Raw genomic sequence first — 22865 nt, 5'->3', positions numbered from 1 at the left:
ACATGTATGGGCATCATTTTGGATATGTAACCATGCACCTGGACTTAGGGAGAGTCCCATACTAGGGCATAAGCTAGGCTTACCCCAACACTTGTTGTATGGTAATTTTTTAATCTTGTGTAAAATGGGGTCCACCTAGCAAATATGTTGTTTTTGGTCAAGTTGAGCAATTTTTTCTCTTTCAGAGCTCCTCATGCCCATACACTATCAAAAGTTGCAAGTATTTCACCTCAACAAGATCTGGTCCAAAAAGTAGGTTGCAAGCAAATGGGGTCAAGTTCTTGGGAACATCTAGAGGGCCAAATGTGAAGAAAGGGACAAAGTCTTTCTCTAGAGAGTTATGTTTGGCATTGTCCCGGGTGGAGACAAAGCCAAAGCTAGAGGTATTTCCAATGGTACGTACATCACATGCAAGAACCCAAATGAATCCCTTTCACATATGTTCTAGGGATGTCCAAAAATAAGAGATTTCACGCGCCCAATCTATAGGAGGGTGCACACACATTTGGGGATTCCCTTTTTAGGTGCGAACTTGCTATGGGCTCCAAGTCCACTGTGGATTTGGAACCTATGAATGATATTTTCATAGTAAGAGACACGATATTTACAGTTATTTGGCAGTCCACGAATACACTACTGTCTCAACAAAAGCATGAGTGCCTGGACTCAAATGTTATTCTAGAAACGTTGGTGCAACCAAAGTGTGTCGACCCTAGCAGAGAGCACAGGTAGTGATGTGTATGCTTGCAGGTGCAGACATGGGTGATAAAGCAGATACGAAGGCCCATTACAAGCAAGGAGATCGAGTAAGTGCATGTTTTATGTGGTTATGAAGATCTAAGCGTAGAGATTTCGTGCTTGAAGAGAATGTTTTGACATGGGAAAAGGCTCTTAGGACATGCAAGGAAACTTGGGTAGAGGAAGACATGTGGTCATTGGAAGAAAGGAAAGTGTGGGAGAGACTTCACACCTCTGCATGAGGGAAACCGAAAAGTCTCATTCTGATTTTTTTTTGAAAAACTGCTTTCTTGTAAAAACTGGCGTTTTGAGCATTTTTGTGTCTCACGCACATAGGCAAATTCTGCGCTGATTAGCAGATATTTAACTTTTCGTGATCTGCTGTGTTAAGGGGGGCGACAGACAGAACAGAGAAGGAGAGAGCTTTGATGGTTGTATGCTCCACCATAACCCATCAATTGAAGAAGAAGCAAGCTCTGGTTGTGTTGCTTTTGATGTTGTTCCCCCTCCTCTCTCTTCTCTTCTTCTCTGTTGCGCGGTGTTTTCGGGTGTGTGTAGGCAGGTGTGCTCCCCGAGGGTGTGATGTGCCGAGAGACCGAGAGAGAGAGAGAGAGAGAGAGAGAGAGAGAGAGAGAGAGAGAGGTGATTGTGTGCAAGGGAGCAAGAAATTGATGTGTTTATGGGTGTGAGATAGATTGTGGTCTGCGCGAGTGTGTGTGCATTGATTTGGGTGTACTTGCAAGTTCATTTGAGAAAAGTGTGTGTCTGTGTGTAAGATTTTGTGTGGATAGCGATGCAGCGAAATCCCTGGACTATAGAGAGGCAAACATTGTGTGTGCTAGGTGTGTTCCCTCTTCCCCCTTTCCAACGTGCTGGTGGTGAATACATTGTAGTAAGACCTACGAGTTAAAGATGTAATGATTTTCATATTGCTGTGTGATGTACATTCTTTTTTGGTTATCCTTATGCAAAGTATATCTCAAGGCTCTTTGTCATTTTCTCAGTTTTAAGCATTCTAAGCTTAGCTGAGCACTTCAAAAAACAAAGTTGTGAGTATTTCTTATTTTTCCTACATAAACTGTGGTGTTACTTTTGAGCTAAATTAAGGATGTCCACAAATATATATACATCTGATAAGAGTAATTGATTTGTTTCCAAAACCCTGAAAGGACACTTTGACGTCTTGCTAGGTTACCAAACTAGTGTTAATGATTCCTTGCATAGTGAGAGCTACGCAAGGATACGGTTTATGCAATCTTTAGCTCCATATTATCTACATCGATGCCATTTCCATGCTAAAGCCCATCCAATGACATTATTCAATTCCTACGTGAATATATTATTGCTCATGTTCTATTATAGTGACCCATTTCAAAGAAAACTACCTCTAGTTGCTTACATAATCTAACCTCCTTATTGACCCTTTACAACAACCAAAAAAAAATAAATGTTTTGTATTTTGACAGATTTAAAGACCTCAATGGCAACATGTGATAAGCATAGAAGATCTCGTCCCAAAGGAGCTAGCTCGGTTGGTTAAGCATTCATCCTCCACGATCCAGGTCATGGGTTCTCAAACGCAGCCAAGCAACTCTAGCAGCACTCACTGACATCCATTGTATCACCTTGCATGGAAAAGTGTGTTCTCTACAAAAAAGCACAGAAGACCTCAAACAATGTGCCTAATGAGCAAGAGTGAAGCGCCTATAAATGATGGCCCTTCATCCGTGGCATTTTGAACTCTAGTTTATGTCGTATTGACCCGTTGGTAGCCCTCACTGACATCCATTGTATCACCTTGCAAGGGAAAGTGTGTTCTCTACAAAAAAGCATAGAATATCTCAAACGAAGTGCCTTATGAGCAATAATGAAGCACCTATAAATGATGGCCCTTGATCCAAGGCATTACAAACTCTATTTCGTATCGTATTGACCTTAGTTTTAAAAAAAGAGCCAAGTCAATATATAAAATCCAAATTGCAGTGCAAAAATGGTGAGCTTCTCATAAAAGACTTACATGCCCAATTCAAATGAAATAATAAGAAGGTGAATTTACAAATGTCCATGAAAAGGACATTCCAATCGATGGAACTGAAATAATAAAATTACGAATGTCTGTCTAAAAGATCTTTCAAAAATCCAATAAATAATTTAGCCCTTTTTGTAGTTTCCTACCTTCAACAAAATTTGAACAAGAGCATCTGGCTCACAAAAAAAGGGTGAATGGTCGCTCAACGGCATGGTGAATGTTTCTAGAGGAGGATTACGGGAAACAATGGAATGTTGGGAACTTGCAGGTATGGCATTGTCCTCCAAACAAAATATGTAAAATCGTGGGATGCTTCCATATTTCTCGATAGTGAGATGAATCAACTCCTTAGTCGTCACAAAAGGTGTGGCATTTAAGCAAGCATGAGAAAGGCTGACATCCTGGTAAGAATCAAGAAGAAAAAACTCAACATTGAACAATAGAAATCCAACAGTGTATTCCATTATTGTAAAAGGCTTTAACTAAATTGTAAAACATTTTTTCATGATAAAAAAGGATTCACAAAATCATTAGATTTCTTATTTTATCTTTTTTTTGAGCCATACCCACAATTGCAAGTGCATGTGCTATATTAACCTAGAAAGTAATGTACAATTTTCCTCAACCACGCCAAGGTGCCTTGAGGCAAGTCGCAAAATACACATCCTCTTAAAAAAGAGAGTGACTTTGATACCTATATGTTTTGGATTGGTTGATACCAAAACCGAATTGGATTTGACTTCTTGCTTCCACTCTTCACACTTATTCATGTGTTTTTTAGTAGAAGTGATAACTAACTTCCCTACTTTCTTGGATAATCTGGTTGAAGCTGGCCATCAAGTGGTCGTTTATGAAGATGCCCCAGTTCCTAGACTTCCAAGCTTGTCTGAAATAGTAGAAGCAAAAATTTATGTACAAATTAAAATGGTTTGGTTTCTCCAAACCTTTCCTCCCAAGATTAGATAGTTTTTGAAGACACGGTCTTCTAGGTCTTTTGTATCTCTTTACAAAATTTTCTTGCAAGGCCTATGATAGTTAGACAATTTTGAAATAAGTGAAGGGGTTCTTAGTAGCTATTTTACACCATGAGCATCTATCAAAGCTTATCCCTCTGATTGAAATCGTTACCTCTATGGGGATATCCCCCATACCACCTTCCATAGAAGATTTTCATAGATGTCCCCACTGAGGGTCCCATATGTTGCTTGTATAGTTGTTTATTTGGATTTTGTCCACTATTTCTACCATTGTTTATTGAGGGGAAAGAACCAATCTTTGTTGGACACAAGCTTGCACAATAGATTGCCTTTGTTTATGAAATAGTGAAGTTTCGGTGCTCACATCAATGCCTCAATTTCTAATCAAGTTCAGGGAGGTTCAACCTCGCAAATTTGGCCCTAGCACATTGCTAAGTCCTTCTTCAAAAGCTCTGTTGATTAGTAGTTGTTTAGTTCCATTGAGTTTATATAAAGAAGATAGTTTATCTCCTTCTTTGTATCTCATATTGTCTCCATCCTAAACTTGGGATGACTTGGGATGAATGTATATGCCCTTTATTTCTAACTCTTTTAGCAAGTTCTCTCTAGGATGGACATAATAAGTCATTCCCACTTTTGATAGCCAAGACGACCCGTGTGTTGCAAAGTTTTTCAAGTATTTGGTTGTCTCACCCCATTCAAATGCCTCTGAAGATTTGGCACATTTTTGTAACGGGTCACCTATGATGTTGCCTAGTTTTAGGCTAGTCCATTGAGGTGCCAGTAGTTTTCATGAACCTGGATCTCTTTCCACCAGATCCCTTTGGGAAATTAGCTAACAAAAAGTTAGGACACTAGGATTTAGCATGTAGTAGAGGGTTGAAGATCCAAATTCCACCTTGCTCCTTGGGTCTAGCAACACACTACAATTTATCCCATTACCAAGGTACGATATCTTTTGTAATGGAAATGGCCTATGAACTTTGAGAGTAGCGGAATTAGGAAAGTAGGTGAAGCACTTTTAAGAGATTACTTTGTGAGCATAGCGGGTGAACTTAATTGATGGTAGCAACATAAACATGGTACTTAGTTAACTTGGCATGAACAATACTTTTGCGAGAGAGAGAGTTTAGAGAACATGACAATAGTTGAGGACCGGATTCATATGGAGCCGGTCCCCCCTCAACGGTCTCCCCTCAAATAGGCATTTGTATTATAGTTTCTCCCATCCAGAGAGACTTGGTACAATACAATATTTGTGTTCCTTGAAGAAAGCATTAACTATCCCAAGCCTCAGTCCCAACGCCTCAAACACCTTCGAAGGTGGAGAGAGCTAGCCGGGAATGAGGATAGGGAAGAGGAAGAAGAAACATTCCATAGGAGAAAGAAGTAGTTCCTCACTTATCATTACTCTTCTTGCTAGCATACATAATAGCATAATAATGGAGATGGAGAATATGGAAAGCTTAAGCATTGAAGCATGACTCTTGGTTGGATTTGCATTCCATAGCCAAGAGTGTTGGTGTAGGCTTTCACTCTCACAAGGTTCGAGAAGGAGGTGGTGTTCCTCAACTTTCACCAAGTGAGAATGAAGTCTCCAATGAGTGTGTGTGATGGTGTATATCCCCCTAGCACCTCCCTTTCTTGCTTAGGGAAAAAATTCTACTTGCTACAAGCTAATTGGACCCCTCTCCCTTTAGCCAATCACATCCAGCATGTAGTCAAGCATATGGGTAGTCTTTTGAAAAGTGTCCTCCTTACCCCTTAGAGAGGGAGAGCTTGAAAATATCTAGATATTTGTTAGATGGAATTAAAATCTCATTGGACCCCTCTTTAGCCCAACCAATAGCATTCAAGCACCCATGTGGTTAAGCTTAGTGAGAGTCTGACATGTGTCCCATGTGTTCTTTTAGAATTCTCTTAACTTTGAGATTTTTATGCATAGGAAGTTTCTCAAGAAACTTCCTCATTAAGAGAGTAGGTTTTCTTTTTGACTCAAGCATCTTACCCCCCATGCATAGGAAGCAACTTCCTCATTAAATGTGACAAGTACCTCAAGTACCTTAGTCATCAAGCATGACAAGCACCTTAGGTGGAGTTCCCACCTCAAGCACAGCCCTAAGTTTAGGTCGGGTTCCCACCTCAAGCACAGCCGTAGCTTGCCTAAGTTTAGATCGGGTTCCCACCTCAAGCACAGCCCTAGCTTGCCTAAGGTTCTCACCTCAAGCAAAACCCTAGCTTGCTTAAGGTCAGAAGGACTTTTAACACTAACCATTGGAGGTCTTTAATGAAGCTAACCCTAAGGTCTTTTAAGCTTCATTAGTTAACCTTGCTCTTTGGCAGACCATCTCTCATTTGGGCCCCTTTACCATTGGCCCCGTGTTGAGATAGATCCGTAAGCACATGTCTATATTCTAACCCTTGTTCCCGTTTATTATCCCATATTAAATGATCAGTTTAATATGAGAAAATCATTTGGGGTTGTTAGATATTAGATATTTGATGACATTACCTCTCTCTTGAAATCATAGTCGTCCTCGACTATGAGGTATAGGAGATAAAGTCATAGCCATTAGTCAATTTGTCTTAGCGGGTAGATGATCCCTTTTTACCCTACGACATCATTCCAAGATGGATGACTAATCCATTTGGTGCTTGGGAGACATAGCTGCCGCAAGCATGTCTGCTCTTTAGTCGATTTCATCCTCCCAAGTAGAGTGACAAATTCTAGGAGGTGTTTGAGAGACGTCGTCATCCCAAACATGATTCTTAGTATGCATACTACTTAAATTTGTGTACAATAAAGAGAGAATTAGTCTTATAAGACAAAATCATTAATAATTTGAAAGAAACATGTACATTTGGTTACTCTAATGTAGCATTGTAAGCGTTGACAAGGTTCATACTATCCTTAAGCTGGATTCCTTGCATCCATCTAACATCTTCAAAAGGATAATTTTTGAACTTAATAATATACCGCCGGATAATCTTACCATGTGGTAGTACCTTGTATTCATGCCAAAAAATAGCTTCGGATTGTAGTACTTCTTCTTGATCTTCGATTTCGGGAGGGTCTTCAATAATTGGTTCATTTGGAGGTTCTCCTTTGTAGGGCTTAAGTAGGCTCACATGAAAAGCATTGTGTATGAGCCAATGGTTAGGTAACTTGAGTTGATAAGCTACCTCATTGATTGACTCCAAAATTTGAAAAGGACCATAGTATCTTTTTGCTAGTTTAGCATAATACTTTTGATGGCCCGTAGGGTTTTTGCCCGTCGTTTTCCTCAATCGAGCCTTAGGAAACTTAAGTAAGACCCAATCATTTTCTTTGAACGTTAAGGCCCTTCTGTGCTTGTTAGCAGCAGATTTTTGCCTTAGTTGGGAGATGGATATAGCCTCCTTAATCTTTTTAAAAGATGTTTGCAGGTCATGGCTATACTCATCGGCAGCGAAGATCTTCCCATGTACTTAGAGTAGCAAGGGACTTTTAGGTCTTCCTTCTATGATTTCAAAAGGTGCTTTTCCCGTAGAAGTATGGATAGTATTATTATACGCATACTCTACAAGAGGTAAGTACTTTTCCCATTGTGAGCGTTGATCTACTTCTGTGACATAGGTCTTTAGTAGATCAAGAATTGTAAGATTGGCTATCTCACTTTGGCCATCCGTTTGTAGGTGATAGGCCGAAGAGAAATTCAATCTTGTACCTAGATTTTCAAAGAGACCTTTCCAGAAATTATTGGTCATTCTAGGATCTCTATCTGACACGATGGACGTTGGAAATCCACGGTGTTTGAAAATCAGTGATATGAAGAGAGTTGTCATTTGGTGTACCTTAATAGTCTTCTAGAGAGGGATAAAGTGTGCTTGCTTGCTAGATCTATCGACTATTGTCCTTATTTCCGTATTCCCATGGATAGATTTTGGTAATCCAAAGATAAAATCCATGGATATGCTCTCCCATGGTGAATTAGGAATTGGAAATGGCTGGAGTAATCCGGGTTGCTTCCCTCTATCATACTTGGTCTTTTGGCATACTACACATTTTGAAACATACTCTTCTATGTCCACTTTCATGGTAGGCCAATAAAATTACGTCTATACTCCTCGAAGTAGGTTGAATGCCTCTATGCCCCGCATAGGGAGGAGCGTGTGATTCATACATGACTTTCTCACGAAGGGAGTGGGTAACACATAGCCTATTTCCATGGAGAAGATAACCATCCTGCAAGGTGAATGGCTCCTCTTTCTTCCCCAAAGCAAGGGCTGACATTATGTCTTTAAAATCAGGGTCAGTAGCATACTCATCTATCATAGAAGATAGATCATTGTGAGTTGCTATTGACACAGCATTAACTTTTGGTCGTCGTGAAAGTGCATCAGCCACTTGATTGTGCTTACCGGCAATGTGAGCAATGTGAAAATTAAATTGTGAAAGAAAATCTGCCCACCTCATTTGTTTGTCGGAAAGCTTTGTTTGCGTCATGAAGTACTTGAGACTTTGATGGTCTATTCGTAAGATGAATGGAGTCCCCAATAGATAGTGCTTCCATGTGTCTAGGGCATGTAGAACAGCTAGCAGCTCTTTCTCATAAATGCCTAAGACCTGTTTATCCGTGTTGAGCCTTCGCCTCTCATAGGCTATGGCATGCCCTTCTTGAACCAAGACTACTCCAAGGCAATCACCACAAGCATCACATTGGACCTCAAATGGCTTTGAGAGATCCGGAAGCATAAGGACTGGTTGGGAGATAAGCTTCTCTTTGAGCTTGTCAAAAGCACTTTGCTCCTTAGCAGTCCATGAATACTTAATGTTTTTCTTTGTTAAGTCATGTAATGGTCCTGCTATTTGAGATAATTTTGCTATGAAGCATCTATAGTATGCACACATACCAATAAAGTTTCTTAGCTCATGTAGATTCCTTGGATTAGGCCATGCTTTTATTACCTCCAACTTTGATGGATCCATACGGATACCACTCGAGAGATAATATGACCTAAGTATTGAATCTCTTGAAGGAATTCACTTTTCTTTTGATTGAGAAAAAGCTTATTCTCCCTTAATGCTTGAAAAATCACTTGGAGATGTTGCTTGTGTTCCTCCAAGGAATTGGAGTAGATGATGATATCATCAAAGAACACTCCAGTGAATTTGTGGTAGGGTCTATAAATTTTCTCCATTAATCGATTGAATATAGCTGATGCATTAGTCAAGCCAAAAGGCATGACTAGATATTCATAAAGGCCAAACGTTGTACGAAACGCAGTCTTTAGGATATCTTCATTCACTATCGTTATTTGATGGTAGCCACTTTTAAGGTCAATCCTACTAAAGTAGATAGAGCCTTGTAGCTTATCAAACAAATCTTCTACCCGGGGTATGGGAAATCTGTTTTTGATAGTGATATGATTTAGTGCGCGATAGTCTCTTGAAAGCGGCATTGGCCGTTACAGCATCTCCCATCTCAAAAGCTTGAATGACCAACTTGGTGGCCAACTCCATTGATATGAAGTTGAGACCAGAACCAGGGTCAAACAGGATGAAAGCATCATGATCCCTTACCTTTCCCCAAGCATAGGAGAGAGGTGATCCTTTGTAATGAGTATCCTCTTTTGAAGCTTCGATAGTGGAAGCTCTAGGAGTCTCATTGCGGGCATTTCTTTTGGGGCAAGAACGATAGCCATGTCCTTGCTCCCCACACTTAGAACATTTGTGATCCTTGTGAAAAGTTTCAAGCTCTTCAGGAGAGAGTTTATTAAGTTTACCTTTGTAAAATCCTTTCTCCTTGGATCGATTGTTGTTGTGGGAAACATTTTGGGCATTAATTTTTCCCTTTGCATCACTTTTGTCTTTATTTTCCATGGGTTTGACATTCCGTCTAACCCCTTGTTGGAAATTGATGCGTGAAGAAACCATGGTATGGTGGATTACTTCGTTGATAGAGTCAGGCCGTTGAGAGTTGACATACTCGTCCATCTCCTCAGGTAATCCTACACAGAATTGTTGTTTTTGCTTAGCAAAGTCTATCTTTTGAAAGACAGTAGCCTTGAGATGTAAATCCCAAAACTTGTCCACATATTTGTGGATAGACTCATGAGAGAGAAGCCTTAAACTCCACCATTCGGTGAGCACTTTGTTCTTTGCATCACTTGCAAGGAATTGCTTCATGATGGATACATTTTTCCATGTCTTTGGTGCTTCGTCATTGCCTCGAAGACTAGCCCACCATTGACGAGCCAATTTTTGGAAGTGCATAGCTACATGGCATAGCTTGGAGGACTCCGTGAAGCCCTCGTCTGAAAAGGCCGCATCAATTTGTTGGATGAAGGCCAATACTTTGTCGGTAGCACCAAAGGTTCCATCATAGGTGAGAAAAGAGAGAGAGTTTAGAGAACATGACAATAGTTGAGGACCGGATTCATATGGAGCCGGTCCCCCCTCCAATAGGCATTTGTATTATAGTTTCTCCCATCAAGAGAGACTTGGTACAATACAATTATAGTTTCTCCCATCAAGAGAGACTTGGTGTCCTCCTTACCCCTTAGAGAGAGAGAGCTTGAAAATATCTAGATATTTGTTAGGTGGAATTAAAAGCTCATTGGACCCCTCTTTAGCCCAACCAATAGCATTCAAGCACCTATGTGGTTAAGCTTAGTGACAGTTTGACATGTGTCCCATGTGCTCTTTTGGAATTTCCCTAACTTTGAGATTTTTATGCATAGGAAGTTTCTCAAGCAACTTCCTCATCACGTGAGTAGGTTCTCTTTTTGACTCAAGAATCTTACCCCCCATGCATAGGAAGCAACTTCCTCATTAAATGTGACAAGTACCTCAAGTACCGTAGTCATCAAACATGACAAGCACATTAGGTGGAGTTCCCACCTCAAGCACACCCCTAGCTTTCCTAAGTTTAGGTCGGGCTCCCACCTCAAGCACAACCCTAGCTTGCCTAAGTTTAGATCGGGTTCCCACCTCAAGCACATCTCTAGCTTGCCTAAGGTTCTCACCTCAAGCACAACCCTAGCTTGCTTAAGGTCAAAAGGACTTTTAACACTAACCATTGGAGGTCTTTAATGAAGCTAACCCTAAGGTCTTTTAAGCTTCATTAGTTAACCTTGCTCTTTGGCAAACCATCTCTCATTTGGGCCCCTTTACCATTGGCCCCGTATTGGGATAGATCCGTAAGCACATGTCTATAATCTAACCCTTGTTCCCGTTTATTATCCCATATTAAATGATTAGTTTAATATGAGAAAATCATTTGGATTGGCTAGATATTAGATATTTGATGACATCTTTGATGCTAGTTTGCCATAGTAATCTTTTCACAGTATTCAAGACTTTCTTCCAATTACACTTTGCTAGTTTGAGGAGGGCCCAAGGAAGGAAATATTTATAGAATCATAAACGTGTTGATCACCTTCAGGTTTCTATGGAAAGGAAGGAGCACATGTTCGTACCTTTCCAACTTGCTTAAAACTTTGTCCATAGCCCATTGAAATCTTTTATATAAGATACTCCCACTCCAGCTGGAGGCTCAAGGTGGCATAAGACCTTTCCCTTTCAAACAATCTCTCTTAAACATTTCGAGGAGTTACGTGAGTGACGTTTTGATAGAGAGATCATTCTTGACTTCTTCACATTACACTTAGATCAAGAGGCTATGAATTTTTTTTGGAAAATCTCAAGAGCCTTTCTCATCAACTTAGTGATGGATTTCAAGAAGAATAGTGAGACATCAGCAAAAAGCTTAGTCAAGAGTTGTTTGTTATTGAATATTGATAGCCCTTGGATTTCTCCTCTTGCTGCACTTGCACTTAATATTGGAATTTCTCTCACTTTCACCTGCTCTTTCATGTGTATTTCAAGTGTTATGGTATCAAGATTGGCCCCTCCAAAGTTTCTTATGTGGAAAATTTTGGATTCTCCATTTTGTGGACATAGTATACTCATTAAATCAAAAGAAATTTTATATGTATTGATGTTGTCTCCCATATTTATAGCAATAATGTGCTTATCTAGTGGTGGAAATTTGATTTGAAATGTTTCTCAATGCCATGTTATGTTGATCTAAGCTTATCAATTACATCTGGACTTTGAATCTTTGAAATTGAAATTTTTTCAATGTTGTTTGAGATTGACTACTATGTTTCCACTTCTTTGATTTATTTGTAAACCTACCCTTGCCTCTAAATCAACATTTACTCTCTCACTTTCACTTACACTTTCTCCTTTGCTTGCAGTTTTAATGTTGGACTTGGACTCTCACTTGCGTCTACTCTTTCATGTATACTTCTAAGGTAGAAGAGGGATATAAAAGATATGAATATATACACTTTACTAGATGTAGGTTTTACATGGCTACAAAAATGTATGAAGCTTATAAAGAAACTTCTTTTCTAGGTGTTATTGTAATAACTGTACTTTAATAATTATAGATAGAGAAAGAGAATACTTCCTTTTCTTTTACTACATCTTATTTCTTAAAACGTTTGTTGTTACAGTTACAACATCAGGATGGCCCCTCCTAGGTTTCTAACTGGTCCTCAAGTTCAACGGTTAAAAAATTTGAGTGTAAGAGGCTCAATACGCCATAACCGTGCACGAGATAAGACATACATGACAAACCAAAGGAGATGCAATGCATTAAATATAGAAAACTATCATAGGACATTTGAGGGTGAGACTTTATAGAAAATGGGAGCAACACATACAAACAACTGCGATGATCAAAGAAACAATGTGAGTGCAATCCAAAGAGAAACAAGAAATTCTACTACTTTTATGGTGGGTGATGCATCTATAATACGAGTTGGATGCGGCTCTATCTTACGCCATATAATTCACACATAGTTGAAAACCATCACCCATCTACTTTACATTTCTTCTTGGTAATTGTAGTCTACACCATATGGATAGCATGAACTTTCAATGCTTTTTTTGTAATGCATATCTATGGAAGTGTGAGGTAGTACCTCTGAGGGATTTGTGAGTAGGTATTGTTTTTCAAAGGGAAAAGATCTCTTGCCTCCTTTGCACAACCCTAGATAGAGGATCTGGAATCTCTTTTGAGTGGTGATGATGAGCACGTCAAGATGTTTAAAGAAATATACGAGCATACAATAACTCCTTATCTTTTGTATCCTTGGGTGCTTATGTAGATGATAAAGTCACTAAATGTGGGGGTTTTTATACATTTTGGATCAATGGGTTAACATTTCATCGCATTGGATCTCTATTTCTTAATGCACCACAACAACATTGTCCAAGATATGCACAGCTATATGTCCATGACACTAATCATGAACTACATAATAGGCTACAAGGATTTTTTTTCATTAGATGACTGAGTAATGCATCAATTACAATAGATGCATGTATATAATCCATATGCACGTGTAATTTCTACTATAAGAGGCCATCTAGCATTGACACTACATATCAAATTAAGGATGGTTATTGTTGAGACTAGAGATACCTCTAGATAGTATTTTGTTCCAATTGCAAGTGAAGTTGCAGCCATCATGCCTCGTCAAGGTGATCACCTTGATATTGATCATTGAAATATTAAACTCTTTACACATAGTGGGGTTGTCAAGAGGATTTCAAATTTGCACAAGTCATATATGCCATTGATGTATGTTATATTGTTCCCAAATGGAGAATATGAATGGCATATAGGGATTCCTCTTTGTGGATGAGATACAAGACAAATTATTACTCAACATGAGTTTTACAAGTGCAAGAAGATAGTAACAAATGTCTTCTTCATGGAGGAAGGTTGCTACAACAATATATAGTAGATGCTTATAGTAGTATTGAAGACTGTAGATTATTATGGGTACCTGATCATCAATCAACACTACGTGTTGAAGTGTACCAAGGTCTTCCTGACATGCTTAATGTTCATGATGTTCTAAGAAATGTATTTGGTAGAGATGCAAGAAGAAGAGTTGTTTTTCCCTCTTCTTACACTAGATGTCCAAGATCTATGAATCAATGTTATCAAGATTCAATCGTATTAAATTGATCATTTAATATGGCAATACAAAAGGGGGACAAGAGTCAGGATATAGATACGTGATTATAGACCTATCTCAACAGGGGACCAAAAGGAGAAATGGTTGTATAGGTGGTTTACCAAAAGAGAAATGTGCAATAAGTGCTTCTAGATTTACCTCAGTAAGGGACCAAGAGGAAAGATGGTTACATCTCAATAGGGGTCCAAAAGGAGGTAGTCTATCAAAGAGAAATGTGCATATAATGGAGCTTAAAAGACCTTGGGTTAGCTTCATTAAAGACCTCCAAAATTTAGTGTGTTGGAAGAATAAGAAAACCTAATTTGTTTATGACCTTCACTTGCAATCCAAAGTGGGATGAGATCATTGATGCATTGGTACCGGGGCAAACTGCTCAACATCGACTAGATTTAACTACACGTTGGTGCAGCCAAAGTTGGCCAACCATAGAAGATGGAATGGGAAGGTATATGCAAGCTAGCAGATGCATGACAAAGGGGAGTAGCAGCTACAAAGATCCTAGGCAGACAGGTAGCAGTGGATGTGTATGGTTGATGCGTTTATAGGCCAAGAAGGGCTCTAGAAAGGTCCAATTTGGGTGCCAAATGAAGGAGACTGAAGATGCACTCTTTTTGCGTGAAAATGTAGAGCTTGAGTTGCTGAAGGAGCAAGACTAGACGGTTCATCAAATAGAGCTATGGAACCCAATATATTTGAATTTGAAGGTGCAGTGCATTGTAAATATGAGACAAGCAGGGTAGGTGGTGCTAGGTAGTCTGAGCCAATTTCAGTGGATAGATGCGTAGTGCTTGAATTATGGAGCCTATTGGTCTTTTTTGATTGGCAAACCGAGTTATGGATATCAAGATGCAAGGCTTTGCAATTTTGTCGGGGACTAGGTACGTGTCAACTAGGCCGTCTTGGTATACGTGCCAGTTGGAGTTTGAGGTCCTCGCCAGGGTTTGTATGTATTATATTCAGCAAGGGAAGGCGAGAGGAAGTCACGGATTGTCAATCGGATCCCGATTTCGAGAGATGTTGTAGATTGAAATTGACATTTGTTCTCGATGTTATGGTGCTAGACTAATTTTGGCAATTTGGACAAGTACAGGGAGAAGCAAAACCGCGAACTGAGGAAATTGGGTGGAGTTTTCACCTTGGGCAATGGATTCTTGAGCAGCAAATGGTGAAGCACTAAAGTGGCATAGGACAAAAGTTTTGTTTAGAGATTTTCTATGAAGTTTTGGAGTTCATAGAGGGGGGTCATGGTGTGCCACCACGTGGTGGATCCTATATCCCACATGCACAATTCGTGTGCCAAAACTCAAGGAATATGGATTGGGCGATGGGACACTTTGGGTTTGTAACGAGGAGAAAGAGCTCCTCTTGATCTTGTAGCGATGGTGCTCATCCCGTGGGTGCTGCGTGCGTGGCACTAGATGGCTGCCACAACCAATTTTGGATGACAGAGACGACATAGTGGTTGTAGTGGGTGGCACTCCCACAAGCAGTGGTGAACATGGCATGATGACATGGCATGATGACATGGCATCCCAAATTTTTTTGGTCATGCGCCTACCTTGGGCCAAGGTTTTGAAAGAAGGGGGAGCCCCCACTAGACGCCTCGCTAGTGCTTCGGGGACCATCCCGTGATGGTGAAGCAGAGGATCCAAAAGAGAGACCAGACTGATGTCCAAGAGGCAATTCATGAGAGATTGTGGTTATGTGTTGAGCTCATGCAAAGGTTGCTAAAAATGGTAAGGCCAAGTGTATGTAGTGCATGCAAAATGTTATAAAGGGCTCAAGTTGAACTGCACAAGCTAAGGAGCTAATTTTTTTTCCTTTTTTGGTCTTTAGTAACCCCTATAAAAGGAGATGCACATGATTTTGAAATGGCTTTTGGATGATGGAGGGATTTGTTTGCCGAGGTGGCCATTGGAGCCAAAAGATGTTGTCGAGGATTGTGTCGGCTTGGAATATGACTATAAAGGTTTGTGTTGATGCTGGTAAAGCCATCATTGATGTCTTATTGCATCGATTCCCCCTCCCCGCTTCTCTTCTCTACTTGTGTGCATGTGTTTTTGGATGTGTGTCGGTGTGTGTACCCCCCCCATGGTGTGACGTGCAAGAGAGATAGAGAGAGGCTATGTGAACGTGGAAGACTGTGCGTTGAGAAGACTAGGATTCTTGGGCTAGTGCAGTACGTTGCAATGTGTGTGTGTGTGTGTGTGTGTGTATGGTCATGTGAAAATGGTGGTTTGTTTGCGGATATTGTTGAGCTTTCAAGGTGAACTCTAGTGGATTAGGGTGTTGTGTAAACCTTGGGCTATAGCGAGGCATTGTGTTGTGTTATGGGTGTGTTCCCCTTTTCCCCTCTCCATCTTCTAATGCCTCAACCGAGGAGATATCTCATGCTCATATTGGAAGTTTGAAGTGATTCTTGAAAGCAGACAAAGAGGTTGGCGGATGGTCGAAGTGTTCGGTGGTCGATTTCAAAGATGATTGAGATGGTGGAGCCAAGTTTTGGCCCCATATTTATGGGTGTTGAAGATCTTGAAGATTGGTCAGTAGATTTGAGTTTTAGCTGCTATCGATACCATGTTGATGGATGTGGAAAAGTTGCAGACAATACCGTTGCTGATGCACGGATGGGCCATGATTTGGTTTGATGGTTTAAAGAGCAGTGATCAAAGTTCATGACAAAAGGTGTAGAGTTAGGTTTTAAAGTAGTTTGGTGGTTATTCCGAAATAAGCTGGTGGAAAGCTTAAGGCAGTACGCTAGGATGTAAATAAACATTTTTTCATTTTTCTTGTGTAGTTTGAAGCCTTTTGGAAGCAGTTAGAGATTGCTACCAGAGTAAAAAGAAAGCAATATCTAAAGTTGTCAAAGCTATTAGAGTGCTTGTATCTGAAGATCATAGAAAAGGTGGAGTACGGTGCGGATACCTATAAATACATGGTCTATCTGGCCAAGATGAAGATCCAAGAGGTAAAGTGGAAGCTGGAGCTGGGCATGTTGAAGCTTTATATGCCTATTGAAGCAGTAGTGGAGTGCTCTTTGGTCCACCGCCAGTACCAATTGTTTGAAGTGCAGATCGCCAATGGAGGTAAGGCCTATGGTTGGTTATGATCTTGGAGGTTCTAGTTTATGATGTGCCTGTGCCGATGGTGGACGAGCTTGTCAACGAGGAGAAGCCCCATGTTGAAGGGAACCAGGGGGCAAAAGCAGTAGCAAATAATGAGGTTCTAGAGCAGATTAAAGAGGTAAAGCATGTTCTTGTGGAAAGCTTGTATGAAAATGTAGCAGAGTGCAATCAGGTTGCATATACTGAGGATCCATAAGTGGATGAAGAAAGTGTGCAAGGCCATGGAGATAATCAAGCTTTTGCAGAGAAGCAAGCAGATGGAGATGCTGATACAGAGTCGGTATATGATGCCTTTGATGAAGAAGATACAAGCTTGAGTTGCTGGGAGACAAGTGAAGAGGATAGAGAAATGATTCCATATTCTATGGCAAGGAAATGGAGTCTGATGAACCTGAGGTGGTAAAGATAAAGCTTCCTTATTATGTGTTTGATGATATAGTGATAGCCAATGTTCAAGAAGAGTAGGGAATAGAGCAAGCCATTATGCTTAAGGGAAACCAAATGGAGGAGTCTATGCCCACCAATTGAGGTATGCGGATAGAAATGGTGTAGATTCTTATTGCCACAAGGGATGAAGTGGTCCTACCTATGGATGATGACTAAGAGGATGCAGTGTGGGGATAGTTTCTCTCTACGTTGGTAGGGCATAATGCAGTGATAGAAGAGGAGATTGAGGTGCGACAAGTTGAAGATGATGATCAAGTGGAGTAGATTGACATTGAGGAGCAGTTGGTTGTAGTAGAAGGGACTGATGATGCTAGATCGCATATATTGCTAGTGAAGAGGAGGTTGTTTGCCAAAGATGGTGGAGATTCCAATGCAGTAGGAATTTGCAGTGCTGGATAAAGGAGAATCCTAGGGGGTATCTTTGCTTCAAATGAGGTATGTGAGCTATGGTTGTGAGTGTGGTGATAATGTGGTGTAGTGGATGGTTCAACAGCTGTAGGGGTCTATGGATGAGGCCTCCACTTTACATGGATGCGAGGGAGGGTTATCCATGTGCTCAAATGTGTTGTCACGTACATTTTTCTTGGATAATGGTATGCTTGGTGTTACTTGGTATGTAGTGGGTTGTTTGCGGGTGAATGCATGGAGTGCTCAAGGCAGACCATGGGCAGTATACATAGATGATGGGATATGTGCCAGGGTACATCACTATGGTAGGCAGTTACAAATGGGTGGAAGACACCAATGGTAGGTTTTTGATCCAAGCGGAGGCTATGTGATGCAGGGGGTGGGGCAGCTCACTCGAGGTTTGACAATAGGCTGAATAAAACTATTTATAAATGGTTTTGGTTTGCTGATATTGTTTGCCAACTTTGTGCAGATAGTATTGGAATAAAGCTCTTTTTTGGCTGAACATAAATGTTCAACCAGGGGGTCGGCAATGATGGTGCAGCCAAAGTTGGTCAATCATAGAAAATGGCATGGGCAAGTATGTGCAAGCTAGTAGATGCATGACAAAGGGGAGGAGCAGCTACAAAGATCTTGGGCAAACAGTTAGTAGCGGATGTGTATGGCTGATGCGGTTTATGGGCCAAGAAGGGCTCCAAGAAGGTCCAATTTGGGTGGTAGATGAAGGAGGTTCAAGGTGCAATACTTCTACCTAGAAATGTAGATCTTTAGTTGCTAAAGGAGCAGGACCAGATGACTCGTCAAACAAAGCTACAGAACCCAAGATATTTGAGTTTGAAGGTGCAGTGCATTGCAGATTTGAGACAAGCAGGGCAGGTGGTGCCAAGTAGTCTGAGCGAGTTTCAATGGGTTCATGTGTAGAGCTTGAATATGGAGCCTATTGGTGTTTTCAGATTGGCGATCCAAGTTACGGATATCAAGATACGAGGCTTTGCAATTTTGCCGGGGGCCAGGTATATGTCAGTTATAGGCCGCCTCGGTATGCATGCCATTTGGAGTTTTAAGGTCCTCACTAGAGTCTGCACGTCTTATATGCATCAAGTGAAGGCAAACACATGCGGCATGGGAAGGCCACAAGAAGTCACGGCTCATGAATCCGAGCCCGGATCAGGGAGATATTGAAGGTTGAAGTGGGCGTTTGTTCGTCGCAATGTCATGGTGTCATACTAATTTTGGCAATTTGGACGACCTCCAAAAGAGGGCACGTTGTCATGCCATGGCACGTACATAGTGTGAAATAAGAACATTCACCTCACTCTTGACACTTCTCGATGTATGCAAATAAAAGCAATCATGTACATATTGTGATATATGTTGAAGCGTCTACTACGGTCATTATCATGTACATACCTATCCGGGGAGTCGTGGCCCTGGATGTGGCGCATTTGCATGCTTTTCCACTTGATTAGATGCTTAATTTGGTTTGACAATGTACATATTCCAAGTGTTTCATGGTGGCACACTCATCTCACCTATAAAGAGATATGCGGGTAAAAACTGCCAAAAATAGTAGCTAACAGGCGCCGTTGTAGAATTGCATGGAAAGTGACCCAAAATGGTATACTTACGGAAAATTTAGGGATTTTTTTGACTTTGTTTGGGATTTTTCGCATAAAAAGTGGCACTTTTCGGGTAAAAAATGAGCTGAAAATGACCTAGTTTTGGTCCAAAGTGGAAAAATGGCCCAAAAATTGACACATCAGCTGATATTTCCGTGGGGAAGAGAGAGCAGGGGGATTTTTATAGAAAAGACCAGAAATTTTTCTCTACTGTGCAATAGCTTCCATGGTTGCCCAATCTATGTGTGCTACAGTCCCGCCTCTTCGCAAACTTGTATCTGAGCTTGTGAGGGAGTGAATTAGGGTTTTCCCTTAGCAAAATGGTGTGTGGTCTTCACTTTAGAAGCTCATAAATCTCTGCAAAATCAGAAAATTGTCTTCGTGAAGGTGGAAGCTCGAGCATTCCTTTGATGTTATGAATATGTAATTGAGGGAAGGCTACATGATACCATGAAAGAGGTTTGGGTTTTGATTGAGAATTGTGCTTGTATGAGCATCAAGGTTTCATGGCTGATACTTTAGTGTTTTTCAATGGTATTTTTAAGTGAAATTGAATGTGATTTGGTGATCCTCTCATCATAATCTCGACTACGAAAACAAGCAGACTCAAAGCACGATAGGAAAGAGGGTTTGTGACTTTGCTATCACGAACGCTCTTAGATTTTCTGTCACCCTTAGAAAGAGGGTTAGTGATTCTCCGCAATTGCTTTTTCACAAAGTGTTTGTGACTCTCATCACGAACTCTCACAGCCAAAGGTTTTGCACCTTCCCAGCTAGACCGCACACATTCCAACATTTCTGGTGAACCTGACATGAAGCAGCTGGGGTGGGGGTTCAAATACTTGTTTTGAAAGGTTTAATTACAAATAAGTAAATCTATGGATTAGCAAGAGCAACCATGCATACATTTTGATCAAGGCACAATGCAAATGTTTCAAGCATTTGCCGTGCAACAACAACAGGCTGCAGAAAGAAGGGAGGTGTCAACAACCAAAGTCCTTCAAGCTATTGTGAACAATGGACCAATTTGAAGGTAAAGATGTCACAAAGTTTTTTTGTGGTTATGTAAAGGAGATAAAGCTACAACAGGTTCCAGAGCTGGACATGATTCGTAGTTTTGAGCTTGTTGTGGTCCCCAGATTAGAGACCAGGTAAGGGGAATCAGGGAGGAGCATGGAGAAGGTTGGGAGCAATTTAAATTATCCCTAAAGGAGGAATACTTCATGGAGGAATCTGAAAGGGTTACAAAAAGGACCTTTTTGGAATGGGTTGCAAAGCCAAAAGAAAGACTTTCCATCACCGAACTGTTGAGAGAGTTTGAGCGGCACTATGCTCAGCTGTCAGGAACAAAGCGAGCCACTTTGGATAGTGAAAAGACCGAATTGTTCCTTCAAGCTGCAGGTCATGAGCTCCAAGAAAAGCTAGAGCTACTCCTTGAAGACAAGAATACATAACAGGGTCTAAAGGCTGAGTGGAAAGAGGTTGAAGACGCGGTCTCATTTCTTGCTAAGAGGCAACGTTGTAGGGACAAGATGGTGGTGATTGGTACTACCTCTCCTCCTAGAACGTCAGAGATTCCACCAAAGCCTGCTGTTGTGAGTACAAAAGGTGATAATTCAATGCTTGATGAGCTTGTTAAGGGCATGCGAGAAATGAAATTAAAGCTAACAAGGCTTGAAGAGAAAGGACAACCTACTCTGCAGGACAAAAATCCCAAAGCAAACAAGGATTTGTGCACAGATGCATATGTTGTGATGGCGCAGACCATGGAAGAAGGGATTGTCATAGCTTTAGTGATGCGTTAAAAAGAGATCTTGTGTTTTTTTAAGGATGGCAAGATCCATCTGCGGGAGACAGGTATGCCATTAGGAACTAACTTTGGAAAAGGAGGTATGCGGAAGTTAGTGGAGGATATGGTAACTAATCATGCTATTTCTGCAGTGAAGGTTGTTACCTATGGGGCAAAGATAGAGCAAATTCCAAAGAAAGTGCTAAAGATGATTTTGAGGAGGTTGATAGCTTGTGGCCATATGCAATAGCCTCAGCCGAAAAAGCGAAGGAAACTAAAAACAGGTATTACATGAATCTGGTGATTGCATATGCCATACAGCAGGTTGGGATGACCCTCTCGATTCTCACTTAAGGCACATGTAATACATGTCCAAGAGAGTGATTGCGATGACAGTGTGGTAGGATGCTACCAGTCTTCTCGAAGAGATGCACATGCTTGATTTGCAGATGATGATGATGAAGATGAAGCCTCCTATAAAAGCCACTACTCCAAAAGTCATGGGGCAAGAGCTACAACAGAAACTTAAGTCAAGGTGGGTGATCTTGAGGAGCCATATGTTGCATTGATAGATCATGGCTCTGAGATCAATCTTATGTCCAAGAGTCTTTACATGAAGGGTAAGTGGCCGATAGATACAGACCATGGGTGGATGATTAGAGCCGCAAATAACTCATCAGGGGAGCTATATGGGGCTTGTCCAAATGTGAAAGTGATGATTGGTAATGTGAAGGATGAGCAAAAATTCTTTGTGCAGGAGATGTCTACCTATCCTCTTATCCTTGGGCAGCCATACATCACAGCCGTTTGCATGGAAACAAAGGTCTTGGATGATGGCTCTCCTTATGCTAGGGTAAAGACAAGAGATGGGAAGCGAGCTGTTCAATTTTTTACTGTGTGTGTGAATCACGAGAGGAACCACAATAATCTTCGTGAGTATCCTCTACCAAAAGTGAACAAAGAGTTCAAAGAGTACATGGAGACAAGGGGTTTTGGCCATGTACCATTGTGAAGCGGGATTGCAATGGTACAAGAAGAAAAGGATTCTTGCCTCACCCAAAGTGAGAAGAAGATTTTCCTACAGGTTTCCAGGGATTAACAGAGCGTGGGTCAGTATGTTTTATCAAGATTGAGGATATGAAAAGAAGTGCACGAAAATATGTATATAGTGTACATAAATACATGAAAGAAAATGGTTTCATAGAGGATAGTGAATGCATTTCAGATTTCTTTGAACAAGTTTCTCATGTAGATACTATGCTTGAGCTCGAGGCTATAATGGACTCTAACATGCAAGATGGAACCCACATTGTCGAAGTATGCTCTATGGAAATGTATGATGTGATTGAGTCTTTTGAAGATAAAAAATATTTCAATGCTAATGAAGGACAAAAAGTGCATGTGGAGACCAAGTACAGAATGGTGGCAAAGAAAGTGAGACCAATGGCCTTACCTTTACCATCAGATTGCAGGAGAAAGCTAGAACAAGCTTCTTTGCAGCCGAGTCTCAGGGATCCAAAAAGAATTGGACACAAGTTCACAATGGAATCCCTAAAAGAGATAAAAGTTGGTCGTGAAGAGTTTTTAACAGAAGAAGAGAAGAAGAAATGCTTTCAAGACATGGTAAGGCTTTTGCTTTCCAGACACATGAGATAGGGTGTGGTGATCATAATGCTGTTGCACCTATGGTGA

General features: G+C 40.8%; 1 protein-coding gene across 3 annotated transcripts in view; it reads right to left on the bottom strand.

Moving 5' to 3' along the window:
- Positions 1-2048: 2048 nt before the first annotated feature.
- Positions 2049-22865, bottom strand: part of LOC147450692 (putative inactive methylesterase 20) — a 109744-nt gene continuing 88927 nt past the window's right edge. For 2 of the 3 annotated variants that reach the window (XM_086519800.1, XM_086519799.1), the window contains one exon: positions 2738-3168. In XM_086519800.1, coding sequence (XP_086375926.1) covers positions 2890-3168 — 279 coding nt within the window. In that variant the 3' untranslated portion in view covers positions 2738-2889. Of the gene's footprint in view, positions 2558-2737; positions 3169-22865 lie in introns of those variants that run through there. The other variant, XM_086519801.1, reaches the window with a different exon arrangement.

Source organism: Adiantum capillus-veneris, chromosome 9 (assembly GCF_014529385.1).
Source record: "Adiantum capillus-veneris isolate H3 chromosome 9, ASM1452938v2, whole genome shotgun sequence".
Lineage (NCBI taxonomy): Eukaryota > Viridiplantae > Streptophyta > Polypodiopsida > Polypodiales > Pteridaceae > Adiantum > Adiantum capillus-veneris.
Note: the sequence above shows the minus strand (reverse complement) of the source record. Positions and strands in the feature narration are given on the sequence as shown.